General features: G+C 37.6%; 1 protein-coding gene across 6 annotated transcripts in view; it reads right to left on the reverse strand.

The window, feature by feature from the left end:
* Window positions 1-13,712, reverse strand: part of CNOT10 (CCR4-NOT transcription complex subunit 10) — a 73,482-nt gene that overhangs the window by 40,972 nt on the left and 18,798 nt on the right. For 3 of the 6 annotated variants that reach the window (XR_012157496.1, XM_073333355.1, XM_073333352.1), the window contains exons 7-13: window positions 13,351-13,434; window positions 12,322-12,439; window positions 10,593-10,742; window positions 9,215-9,417; window positions 4,170-4,291; window positions 3,048-3,224; window positions 234-359 (exon numbers count right to left, since the gene is read on the reverse strand). Coding sequence is in view for 5 of the 6 variants with exons in the window: in XM_073333355.1 (XP_073189456.1) it covers window positions 234-359; window positions 3,048-3,224; window positions 4,170-4,291; window positions 9,215-9,417; window positions 10,593-10,742; window positions 12,322-12,439; window positions 13,351-13,434 (980 nt within the window). In the remaining variant the exon portion in view is untranslated. The remainder of the gene's footprint in view (window positions 1-233; window positions 360-3,047; window positions 3,225-4,169; window positions 4,292-9,214; window positions 9,418-10,592; window positions 10,743-12,321; window positions 12,440-13,350; window positions 13,435-13,712) is intronic. The other 3 variants (XM_073333356.1, XM_073333353.1, XM_073333354.1) reach the window with 2 other exon arrangements.

A 13,712-nucleotide genomic window follows, 5' to 3' on the forward strand; every position in this document is an offset into this window, starting at 1 on the left:
TTTATTGAGTTTTACTCTTTTAATTAAAAATGTAGCCTTATGGAAGGAAGCCTTCCTCTTAGATAAATATTAATCTAATTTCCTTGTAATCTGCTGATAGTTCATTCCATGCCTAGCAGCTGTGATGTAGTTTTTGGGTTCAATGTGACTTTTTTAAAAACACTTTTAAACTACAGTCTGACATTCTGCTTGTTTTTGTCAGTTTCAAGTTCCCAAGCAATAGAAGTATTTACCTTAAATTTTCTAATTCCTGTTTTCTCAGAGGTGAAGAAGGTGGAGCTGGAATGAATTTATCTCCTTCATGACTTTTACTGCTGAAATGAAGACAGCCTGTTAATTGCGAGCAGTGACCTTCAAGCCTTTAACAAAAAAAAAAAGGAATGTAAATGCAATAACCACGGACACTAATCCCCCCCATCTCCCCCGCCTTTTTTTTTTTTTTTTTTTAAAAACAACAGCAAGAATCCTACATGTTGAAATGGAAAAAGCTGGACAAAGAAGCAAAAGTGAGGGCTGGCAATACTTCAAGCACTGGTATCATTAACAATTCCAATTTTGGGGGGAGGCAGTGACAACCTTTTACCAACAAAAGAAAAAAAAAAAAACACCAACACTACCTTATGCAGCTTTAAGCTATTTTTAGAATTCTATAGGAGAAACGACTAAATCTGGTAGATGCAGATTATGTTGGGTTTGTATTAAAAGGAAGGAAGCTATCTCTAACTTAGGGGAAGGACAGGAAGAGGCCCAGTATAATTTGAAATTTTTAGCAATGTATGGTCCAATTAGAGGAATTCTTTATCATAAATATATATATATATACACACACACCCACAAACCACACCAAGAATCCACTTATTTTTCAGTTAGTAATATTCTAATGTGAAACCTGAAATATACACATATATTTGGACAATTCAAGACGTACTTCTCTCTCAAAACTTGTATTTTCACCATTTCTTTTTCTTGAAGACAAATTTTGAAAGCTTTCCTTCCATCTTTGGCAGCAAACACTAATTTCTGCACTGGCAAACGTGGAACTGCAGTTTACAATAAGCTGAAAAACAGCTTCCTTCTGAGGTGGGGAAAGACTACACTTGCATTTCGGCAGAAAAAACAACACAATTTGGATACGACAGACCAAGTTTTTGGTTTGGATTTTTTTTTATTTTCGCCCACTTCACAAACAGTGAGAAATTTTTCACCCAAGTCTAGTAGTACTGCTTCATCTCTGCTTACCACAAGCACTACCTCATACATGTATAGATGAATGACGTTATTCCAGTGCAAACTTCAGACCAAACATCAAGAGAAGTATAGAAGTAAAAGAAACCTTACCTAAAGTTGTAGAACACACACACAAAACCACCCCCTTTTCACCAGGGGAATGTCTGTTACAAGGGCCAGCGTGTACAATATTTTCAGGAGAATGTCACCATCTTGGTTCTTCTATTGTCCCTACCCCCTACCTCCAAACAGACAAGGTTCCTAGCTGAGAGGAATGGATGAAAATCCTTTCAGAACTTGGCAGCATGAATTCAGGAAGAGAATACTTAGTTATTGGACTTTTGGGGGGCAACAATGTTCCTTGGGAGGTATAGTGAAAATGTTAGTTATAGAAGCCTATGCTTTTGAAATCATATGACAGTAAGAAATCCTCTTCTACAATGCACATTTTCTCTTCCTCACTCCTGTTAAGGAAAAGGGACACACTAGGAACGATTCACTAAGAAAAATCACAAGTTGTGGACTGTGATCATGAAGGATTTCTAAGGAAAGATGGTGGGGAAAAAATACTCCCAATAGCAAGAAAAAAGAAAATGAAAAGAAGTTTCCTTTAAATACCCGACATAGACTGAATTCCTTAACTGTTAAAGGGATAAATGGGGTTTCTGCACTTTCAGTACTGTATATTGGAACTTGGGTATAACAAAATGCAACTTTCTATTATTTTTCTTAAACGAACTAAGGCCTCCAGTATTACCTGTTTTTTTCCCCCAAAGCTGGTGTTCTAAACATTTTCTCCGAGGACTGTGTCCATGAAAGTGAAGGACTCACCGGCATTACACCAGGCACAGTGGAGGCAGGAACCAAGAAAAGTTCTCTACATAATTTTGTTAATGCTCTTCTCCAACACCCCTGATTTTATATGGAAATCCAACCTCCATCCCCCACCTCAGAAATAAGCATAATATCGCATACAGCACCCAAGAGTGATTTGTCTATGTACCAAATCAGAGGCCAGGGCAGTTGTTTAGAACTGAAGTATAAGACACTAAGGGCTTGTCTACACTTAAAATGCTACAACAGCATAGCTGCCTCTGCTGCAGCTGTGCTGCTGTAGTGTGCCAGTGGAGAGTCTCTGCAGTGATGGAAGGGGTTCTGTAGTTAGTTGCTCTAGTGAGTGTCTACACTGAAGCACTTCAGTGCCACAGCGGCACTGTTAGTTTGTAGTTAGTCATCACTGTAGTTAGTCCACCTCCCTGAGAGGTGGTAGCTAGGTCGACAAACTCTCCCATTGACCTAGTGCTCTTTACACTGGGGGTTAGGTCAGCATAGCTACACCTGTCACCAGTGTGAATTTTTCACACCCCCGAGAGACGTAGCTATTCTAATGTGAGTGTTCAGCATAGACCAGTCCTGAGCATTACAGAAGTATGTGCACCCCCGAGGTAACTGGGAAAACAAAAACCACCGTCAACACATTTAGTAGTTGTAAAACGTAAGTAAAAAGACAGTGAAAACATTCGTAAAAATCAATTTAAATTGCTGAAGGGTAGTTTTTGTTTCGTTTTGAAAGAAAATAAGTAAGTGTTTGATGGTGGAAGTCCAATCACTAATTTTAACTCAGGTTTGCTTAGCAGTACTTAAAACTGCTACCAGTGTAACAGAATGACTTTGCATGTGTTTGAGATCACCTTTTACGTTTTCTATTTTTCTGCCTGTCAAACTACAGGACAGGCAATAGGTACAGAAATCTCACTCAGATGCTGTGGATGAAAAAAAAAAGTTTTTTAAATAACTGAAATATCTACTATTGTATTTACCTGCATGCTTCACTGCTTTCATTGTTCTCTGCGTTTCCTCCCAACTGGTTATTAGTTTTAGATCCATTTTCCTGCTTTGGCTCCTGCTGATCTTCCGGCAGCAACAGCAAGGCATTTCTTAGACAAATCGCTGCAAACTCCATACTGGCTACAGGGATAGCCGAGGACTGCCCATCACTTGAAAGATGGAGGTTAACTAGTAACTATACTAATATTATTGCTACTTCATTCACAAAATATAATGCTCTAGAAAAAGTGAGTTCAGGACGACTTTGTCCTATGGACCAGTGGAAGACTAATTTCATGCTTTAATAAGTTACATTTAAATATTTACTTTATGCACTCAACAAAATGATTATATCCTAATTTAGAGCTCCATCCATGGAAGTCCCATATATTCCAACAGGAACTCCCTAAATAGAGTGCTGGTAAAATCAGATCCTTTGGATACAAAATCCTGGGGCACTTTTTCTTTTTTGTTTGTACACTTCGGCTTGTAGAGAACTAAACACAGCATCAGTGCACATACAAGAAAACAAGATGTGCAGGAACAACAGAATATGTGCACACATTATGTTGTGAAGCCTGAAGACAAAGCTAATACATTCTACCACTTAGAAGTACAGGGAATTCACATATAATCTTACTTCAAGTGTTATGGCTCTTACAAGATGAGATACTTTAGCTAACAAATAATAAAACTTTGTACATCTTATCTATTAAGCTACTCTACGCTACTTTCTAGGATAGGGTTTTTGTGATAATTTCCCTTTCTATAAACAATTTAACATGCAACTAGGTGGAAAACATGAATTCTAGACAGAGATTAAATTAGGAAATGGCCAACCAAAATTTGAGCTTCATTAAACACATAAATAAGCCTTCTGTTGCCCATCCAACACTAGACACCCACTAAGACCCCAAGCCTGTAAACATTTCAACACATGAGTAACTTTAACCATATGTGTAGTCCCATATAAATCAATGGGAATATTCACATGAATAAAGTTATTCACGTTTAAAGACAGGGAAGTTTACCAGAAAAAAATATTCTAAAACAGCCATACACCCTTTACAGAGATGAGTAGAAAGTAACAGAGTACAGAAATATTGCATACTTACTTATAAACAACATTCTGTATTGACTGTGAGGCAAGGACTATTTTACGGTGATAGCCTTGACCTACAATAGATTGTACAATTCCTTTTTTGCTTGGAAGACCTTTAGTTTCTTGTTCTGATGTCTAAAAGAAGAAGGATTGAAAATATCAGTGTGGCTGAACAGGTGATCTTCTTGACATAAAAGCTGCAGGGCTGAGAAAACAGAACATTACACGTACATTACTGAACCCAGCTAACCTGCATTGATTTGGAATTCGCCTGGAGATGGTAGAACACCCCAGAAAGTTTTACTGTCATCCAAATATCATGAAGGATAAGGAACTTTTAATTTGTCCTCACAATGCAGTTTTACTATACCCCAACTAACTTGAAGCTTCAGGAATTATTTTTGATAATTTGTTCAATAGTCTATTGACCTAGTCTTTCCTGTTATATAAAAAAAAAAAAAAAAAAAAAAAGACAATGAACCAAGTCATTTTCAAAAATAGTCAAATTTAGAATTGCTAGGACATTAAAATTTTTTACATAATATGAAGCTAAATAATCTAAACTACCAATATTTATATTCTGACCTCACCCTCACCCTATTTTTTTCATTTGTTGTCCCCCATATTCAATAGATGCATGGGTCCAGTGGTTCTTCTCCCTGAACTCAGGCCTTTAGTTTTGGGTGGGCCTACAGCCACCCATCCCAAGTACTTCAAATAGTACAAACTTTCCAACTTCTGCAACAAACAAAGGTGGGGTCTTACAGACACGTCTCTTTCGCTACACAACCCTAATGTATCCCAGATCAGGTCTATCCTGTGCCCTGAATGAGGCAGGGATCCTGGGCAAAATTTAGGATATCATCGTGTAATTAAAGACTGTATTATAACATATATGCACAAGGGATCTGAATTAAGATTCCACAGACAATCTCAATCCTCACCATTTTGTAACTTTTGAGTGTTTGACTTTGCAACCTTAACTTTATGTAGTTTTTTGTATGTTTAATTTCCCAGGTATTAAAAAAACCAAAAAACCCAAAACCCAGAAAGTCCATCATGTGAAAGCATCTTGATGTTTCAGGGGTCATCAAGAAGATGTGACATATGCTTTTGCAGTGCGTTTCACAAGTATTTGCTGACAGCAGAGGAACGTCAAGACTCAGCAACCTTGGGTTCAATTCCAGGTTCGGGGGGAGGGGAGAGAAGTGTGCTCTTCTAGGTACAGACCCTTCACTTCCTGATCCCCTCAAGCCAGACTCCTTCTACCTGTGTCCCCTCTGACCTGTCCCTGTGTCAGTCGCATACAAGTTTCTTCCCCAAACCCAGTTTCTAATCCCAGTTCCAGTCCTAGTCTCCTCCTTTCCATGTCCAAATCCCAATCTTTCTCTCCATGTCCCCTGTAAAATCTAAGGCTCCCAGTGCCAGTCTTCCTTCCCAAGCTCCTTTTCCCTAGTCTCCTTGCCCAGCCAGTGCCAGTATCTTCTCCCTTCCAGCTCTTGTCCCCTCTGCATTTCAGTCAAGCTGCTGCTCCTGCTTCACACTGCCTGGTCACCAGCAGGGGAAATATTGAGAGCACAAGAGAGTCTCCCTGCTTAATTCCAGTGCCTAGTGCCACAGCAGCCAGAAGCAGCAACTGCAGGGAAAGTCGAGGTCAGCCTCTGCAATCCCAGGCTGGAGTATGCTCAGTGCAGACAGAATCTGGAAAATTTGGCTGCCACATACTAACAATATTTTTATGGAGCATTTGCTAGCAGATTTTTTTCAGTCTTATACTTTGGCCAAATTTGGGAAGACTTCCATGGGAAAAGCAAAAGCCACATCCCTGACACGAATGCAACTCCCCTGGCCAAATTTCAAGACCGGGCTCCAAAGCAGGCATTACAGCTTTTCAACAAAATGGTTGTAAGATTTTTAACATAGGCAAAAGGACATTTTCCCTTAAACAGCTGAACCATTTTTGCTGAAAGTTTCAAAAAGATTCATTGTGAGGTAGACACCCAGCATGGACAATTTCAGCCTACACAGTTTAAGTCTGGCAAAGTTATATGCCAAACAAAGTCTTCTACTGAGAAGAGCCAGGAAATCCCAATTATAGCAGCAGTTACCAGCTCCATCTATGATAAAATAAAAGTACGTTTCTAGCCCTCAACAATTGTGAAGAAAAGCATGAAAACGTGATCCAACGCAATGACATCTGCCTGAGCTTCCAGAGAGCATAAAGCAGTAGCTTTAACAGATATGAACTGCCCCTGTATCTCAATGGGGTGTTAACTCCCAATCTCGGCAAACATCCCCCCACCAAACTTGACATCATCCCAACATGGGTCTGTGTAGCAGAAGGAGAATAATGCAGTGGGCTTAGCCCACCCACTAAAATAAATACTACAGGTTCTGGAGAAAGAACTGGGGGCCCTCCTACTGCCACCCTTGCTTTTCTTGGAGAAAGCTGCGGGAGACCATCCCGTGGGCTGCTGGTGCACTCCAGGAGAAGAGAAGAGGATCCGCTGCCCCTGCCTCTCTGAGAACGGAAGGCCCTGCTGCTACCATTTCAAGTGGGATGCAAGGCCACAGCACAGGGGCAGAGCCATGTCCCATGATGTGGTGTGCATAGAATCAGGGCCAGATTAAGGCAGGCCATGGACCTGAGAATTTCTTGTGACATCACTGTTATTAAATATTTCTTTCATGGTAATGTCCAAGTCCTGTATCAGGATTAGGGCCCCACTGGGCTAGGAGCTTTACAGTCTGATGTAAATATGGTCCCAATCCCAAAAGTCTTACAATCCAAAGGCAGAAACATAAAATGTGGGGGAGAGGCACCATACATAACATTTTCTATATTTGTAAGCCTCGCTATTAAGTACTGGCTGGTTTCTTGTAGGCAACATGAGACAAGCAGGTCTTGAGAGGGAATTAAAGGAGGAAAGAGAGTAGAGCAGGGGTTCTCAAACTGGGGGTCGTAAGGTTATTGCATGGGGGGGTCCTGAGCAGTCAAACTCCACCCCCAAACCCTGCTTCGCCTCCAGCATTTATAATAAATGTTAAACATAAAAGTAGTGTTTTTAATTTATAAAGGGGGTCACATTCAGAGGCTTGCTGTGTAAAATGGGTCACAAGTACAAAAGTTTGAAAATCACTGGAGTAGAGGAACCTTACAGAACAATTCAAGGATAGCATTGGTGAAAACATGAAAGTGTTTGTAGGAGCAAATACATGAGCAGAAGTGCATGCAATAAAGAGAACAAAACTACATAAAAACAGGGATGGGAAGAATTGTGTAAGACACTGAAAGTCAAAAAGAACAAGAAATTTCAACTTGATACTGTGAGAGAAGAGTTTCCAGTGGAGGGATTCAAAGAGAGGAGGATGGGATCAGAACGAAGAGCAGAGATGATGCATTTTTGTACAGACTGGATAGAGTGGCCCAGATTTCAGAGAAGCCAGAGAGAAAAAGGGTGCAATAATCAAGATAGGAAATTATGAAAGCCTGCAGTTAGTTTTGGATGTGTGAAAAGAAAGGAAAAAGGTCATATACCAGGATTCTACATACACCACTGTATGGCTTGTTGCTTATATCCTGTTTAGATTCCTATCACATGCAGTCCATACCCCTACTTTGAGAAAATATTTATATTAGATAGGACTTGTTTTTTGTTTATCCTAAGGGATACAAACCAACCCTCATGAACCAGAACCAGGACAAATGCCAACCACTAAATGACACTGGTCAGAATTCTGCCCACCTTCTTTTAAAGCACCTAGTACTGGTTACTATCAGAGACAGGGCATTGGACTAGAGGGACTGACACAGTAAGACAATTTGTAGGATTTAGATACCAGCATATTCAGCAGTAAACAAATACAGGTCACAAGAAGCCAGCTAACACATGTGTGTGCAAATGTAACAATATACTTGCACTCAAATCATACATCTTGGCATATGGATGTGGGATGCGTGGAGTGGGAATTTCCACTGAGACTGGGAGAAGGGAGTGGGAGAGAAGAGAAAGAAACCCACCCCACTGCCACAGAGCAGCAGCAGTTATACTGTAACTGCTAGCAACGGTCTGCATGGATATTTATGCTCCCATAAGAGAACTGGCCAGCAGTTCCACTTAATCTTACTACTTCCCATCCCCAAAACTCCTTGCACTGAGAGCCCCAGCAGAGCAGAACTCCACAGGACAGAGAAGGATGTACAGCCCATGCAAGACTTTTAAATCCTGTGATTCTCCTTTTCACAGTACAACTACCCCACAGTACAACTAGTTCTACTGGGTCAAGGAACAATATGGCCTGAAGAGGGAGTAAAATTTTGCTATCAGTGTGAAAGCACAATGGGAAGGTTAGGTCCCATTAAGTACCTAAGAACAGTGGGGTGAATGAGACGGCATGATAAGGCAAGTCTGAGTTTTCACCATGGAGAAGTAGCATGTTGTATCTTATTAACGGGTGAAGCCACACTGCAAACTACCGCTGACTCATTCCTTATCTTTATTTTTAGCCCCAAAATAAAGTCAGTACAAAATCAAATCTAAGCCATGCAGAGACTTGGGAGACAACTCTGCTTCAGAGCATGTTAAAAATGTTTACCAAGTATTGTAATGAGTTAAATATGGTCTAAATGCATTAATGTCATATAAATTTGCCAGGAGAAAGCATCTTTCACTAGTCTCATATACAAAGCCTATAACTTTAGTGAGGAATTGTCCTAACATCCACTTACATATTTTCCTGTTATCCCTTACTAATATTCTAAAATAGCTACCACGACATTTTTTGACCATACGACAAGTGAGTTAACCTCCAGACCTTAATTTCCGCTTCTATAAAATGGAGATAGTGCTTATCCACCTTTGTAAAGCAGGTAGATATCTTCATATTAAAATAATTTGATATAAATTCACAATAGTATATTATTTGCGTAACTAAATATTGAAGAAGCAGGCCTGTAACATGTACAGTAGAACTCAAGGAATATTTCTTCTTTTCAAAAGGATACTGGTTTTTAGAAGTGGTGTGTGATCAGATGGCTTCTGAAGCAGACTTACTTACCCCCTTGTTGGCAGCAATGCAGCATTCTGCTAGTCTCAGCCAGAGGCGTGGGTTTGAGTGGTAAACTTGGACAGCTTCTATCAAGCATTCAAAAGCAGCTAGGGGTCTCCCAATATGTAAAAGCTGAATTCCACAGTTGTATAGCAATTCATACCGTTTATTAGTCAACAACGTACACATAGGTCTCCCTGAAAATTTCTTGCCTGTGAGAGAGGTTAGATAATATTGGGTATCCAGTTTAAGAGGGCAGAAATGAAAGAATACTGCTGGAAAAATAATTGCATCATATAAACATTCACTAATTTCCCTCTGTAAATAAATTCCTCCCACCTTAGAGTTGACCTCAGAACAAAAAAAATGCACCTTAGTCAGAGTATAGACTGTTTTAATCTTATTAACTAACTATGCTGATTACTCAATATATTAGATATGAAATATCATACAACTCCAAAGTCATCTAAATGCCCTTGGCTTCTTCATTATTCTCAATTTTTATAAAATTTGTAACAAATTAGTTCCACTTTTTAAAAGTGCCTGTTTTACTATTTTAATATCATCATAAACAGCCTCTCCCTTTTTATTGACATTATGGTCTATACCACCATAATACACACTTATAAGAATTAACAAGCTACACTGAGAACTAGTTGTCAAATTGGTAAAGTGTGGATTTAACATAAAATGAAATATGACTTGATGCAAGATTTCTGGTTGGAAAAAAAAAACAAAAAAAAAAACTCATAATAACAGACTGAGTTACAATTAAGCGATACAGTATCATGAATCATTTAAAATCAGGCTTTTTTTAAAAAAAACAAAAAAACTTTGATTTTATCAAAGTCAGCGTCAGATAAACATAATGAAATCAGACTAATTGTAGGTGAAAATTCACACAAACCTGGACAGTTCACTAACAAAAAAGGTTGAGAAGTTTGTATTTAAGACAAAACACAGTTAAAATGATTTTAAGGCAGCAAATGAGAGAGACTTTCAAACCTTGATGACTCAATCCAAGTCAGCAAGATCATGAGTAATGGTTTTAATGATGTACAATAGGGCAGGAAAACTGTGTTTATTTCAGACCCTCTTGACTGACAATCAAATAGCGTAAACAAATGTAGAAATAATTACCAAAGCTTCCAACATGCTGAAGCAAGCAAGAAAATGACACACCTTTCATCATCTATTTCTGACAGCAGGCAGCTATATTTTGAAATCAAGTACACTCAAAACTCCCTTCCTTCTTACCCTGTCCCTTGTGGATCACTGAATGGTAATTACTAAAAAAAGTAGTACTAATATAAGCTCTCCAGTAACAATTTATTTGAATCAAAACACTCACTTCACCACCACGCTTTGTGTCTGTTACAGGTCTTACCTGGGTCTGTGCTACCTGTTCCTAGTTGTGCACATGCATTATCATTTTCCTGCAGGGCCTTTTTAAAGTAGAAGATTCCCAAATTGTGCTTTCCCATAGCAAAATGAATGCAGCCGAGATTGTTCCAAAACATGCACCTTAAGCATTCACCTGAGAAAACAGCAAAATATAATCAGAAATCAAAACATTTTTATAGCTCAGGACATTATTGTACATTCTTAGCAAGATACTCCTGTGAAGAGCTAAACTAAACATAGTATGATATGATCGATTATGAAGACCAATGAGACAATAAATTAATCACCTACTACTTCTGTGTACCATTTTACTTCCTTTGAACACACAACATTATTTAAATTGATAAGTGGTAAGGGGTTTGGTGAGCTTCTCATGCATCATGTTCTTGAACAGCAGGGAATAAAACCACTGTGGCAGATTTCAATTTACAGCACATTAATCTGAAAGTTCTCTTAGTACTTCATGTGTAAACACTTGCAGTTTTCTGACATATGGCTCCTGTAAGAAGGAAATTCTTACATGACATTATCTGCTCAATGTTTAATAAAATAAGCAAATACACTAATCCAACTATACAAGCAGAAGAGAAATGAGGGCTTCTCAGATTGAGACTGCACATACATGGTGTTCAGATAATATTGACAATTTAACTTTTGACCTATTTACTTATAAAGGCAGTTTCACAAGGTTACCACTAATAAAAAATAACTTAGTTTCTAAATTAAGCAACTTCATATTTATTTAATTGCATCTATTCAAGTAATCAGAGAACTGTGATATTTCCAGGGCAGATTCCATGACTATTATTCATGTAGCTGCTATTTCTCCAGCAATACCTGCTAGATGAAGAAACACCCTTGTGGTGGCAAGAGGTTTCACAGAGCATATTAAGAAGTGTTGCAAAAAAACACGGCGAATGAAACTTTATGGAAGAAAGGGCATTTAATAGCTATATTATTTAAAACACAGAAATGTCTTTTCTTGCATTAAACCCATTTTTATCATTTGTATGAACTGGGTTTTCCAAGGTTTTAAGTTACCAATGTTGGCTAAAAGACCATTTTTATGCCTTCCATCTCACTTGAAAGAAGATATAAATATTTACAAGTAGTTTAAGCTCCACAAGATTTGAGCCAACCGCAAACACTCAATGCAAACTTTGAATTCACCCTGCAGCTAGCACCGTGTCTCATAACGTCTCTTCTGGGCGCAGCATAGAACCTCACACTCACCTTCCATTATGCTTCTAGTTTCTACTGGTCCAAACATAGGCATTCCAAAAAAAAACAAAAAAACAATAAAACAAAATTAAAAAAATTTAAAAAAAAAAACCTCACCTCTTCATGTGACAATACTCCTAAATATCTGCTAGGCTGGATTAGAGTTTTGTTTTAAACAGACACAAAAACAATTAGGGGCTGGGAGGAAAAGGATATGGAAAATGAGCTAAGGAAGATAAAGAAACATGGTATTTAAGGCCCCAGTGTTGTAAGCACTTACACACATGCTTAACTTGAACGCTTGTGAGTAGTCTTACTGAACTCAATGAGAATTAAAACGTTGGAAAATCCAGTTCATACAAAATAAAAAAGAACTGGGTTTTATGCACCAAAAAATGTCTTTTAAAACTGAACTCAATGAGACTACTTGTGTGTAAAGATAAGCATGTGTGTAAGTGATTGCACAATCAGAGTTTTATGCTTTATTTTACCTGTTTTCATGAATCCTGGATGTTCAGCAATGTTTGAGCTGTTTAACAGTTTTACTGCTTTCCGATAATTCCCCCTCAAATACTCAAAATTGCTCTTAAGAAAGAGAGAAGGAGCAGACTGTGAAGAAAACAAAAATTATTTATCAATTGCTTTAGGAGATCTACTGTTATTGATAAACTGCAATAGTCACACAGTTTGACAATTGTTGCTATTTTAAAACAGAAGTGTTTATTTTAATGCAGCAAAACTTGTTCCTCAGATATATAGTTAATATTTTTCTCTTCCTAGAACTCTCATAGCTATCAATGACAATTCACCTTGACTTCTAACTAAATGTTTTTTGTAACTGCTTTAAAAAAAAAAAATTGAAAAATACCACACATACATACAAACTGTTCTGTAACATTCTTATTTTCTTCACATGGAAAGAATGCACTAGAATGCATCTTCTTCCAGCTCTGCAAAAGTGAATTATATTGGACATACTGCTTCTAACAAAATGAAAGGATCTGAAAAACTTCAACTGAAGCAACAGATTTTAGTACCCCCAAATTCTTATTATTGATCAACTATGGAGTAGTTTAATCCTATCAATGAACAGGAAAACTTATTCTAGTCAGTGAATAAAGTTCTTTGCATCAACTGGAGATTAGACTTCCATAACTTTTCTAGAGAAATTTACATTCTGTTGGGAGTCGCTTACTCTTTGATTAAGGTTATTATAATCCATGCTTTAGAGTTTGTTTATATAGTGCTTCATTTTTTAAACTTTTATATCTTAAATTAACAAAAACCCTGAGCGTGATTTTCTGAGCACATAAATAGCCAATCCAAATAATAATTCCATAATAATGAGTTGCAATTATACAAAAGTAAATTATAAACAAGACTAATGCCAAAGCTCTTCTTATTTCAGACACTTCCCCATAGTCTCAAACTTTAGAACAGAAATAAAGTCAAACGAGTTTAGTTTTAGGACAGAGAATTGACCTAGACTGCAAACAGACTATGCTTTAAAAAAAGCTTACATTTCCAGCTGTATTCATAACAGACTTAATCTCCCTTTTGCATGCTTTTAGAGACTTCATCTGGATATAGGCTCTCACTTTATACTGTTAAATTAAAAAAAAATTCATTAGTATAATTTTAAAAATTAACATTTTAAAACAGTTTAGTAAATTATGCAGTTTGATGTTATCTGTAAGATGCAACATGCCTAAGTTTACTACACAATATTGTACTTTTATACATTAAGAAAAGCTATTTAAAAACTGTCTAAAAATAAAACTCCTCTTCAGAATATAAAGAGAAAATTTAATTACAGGCTTCTAACAAAATAACTCCTACAGAATCCTGTAAAATGGATTGTAAAAGAGATTCAGTATGATGG

Source organism: Lepidochelys kempii, chromosome 2 (assembly GCF_965140265.1).
Source record: "Lepidochelys kempii isolate rLepKem1 chromosome 2, rLepKem1.hap2, whole genome shotgun sequence".
NCBI lineage: Eukaryota > Metazoa > Chordata > Testudines > Cheloniidae > Lepidochelys > Lepidochelys kempii.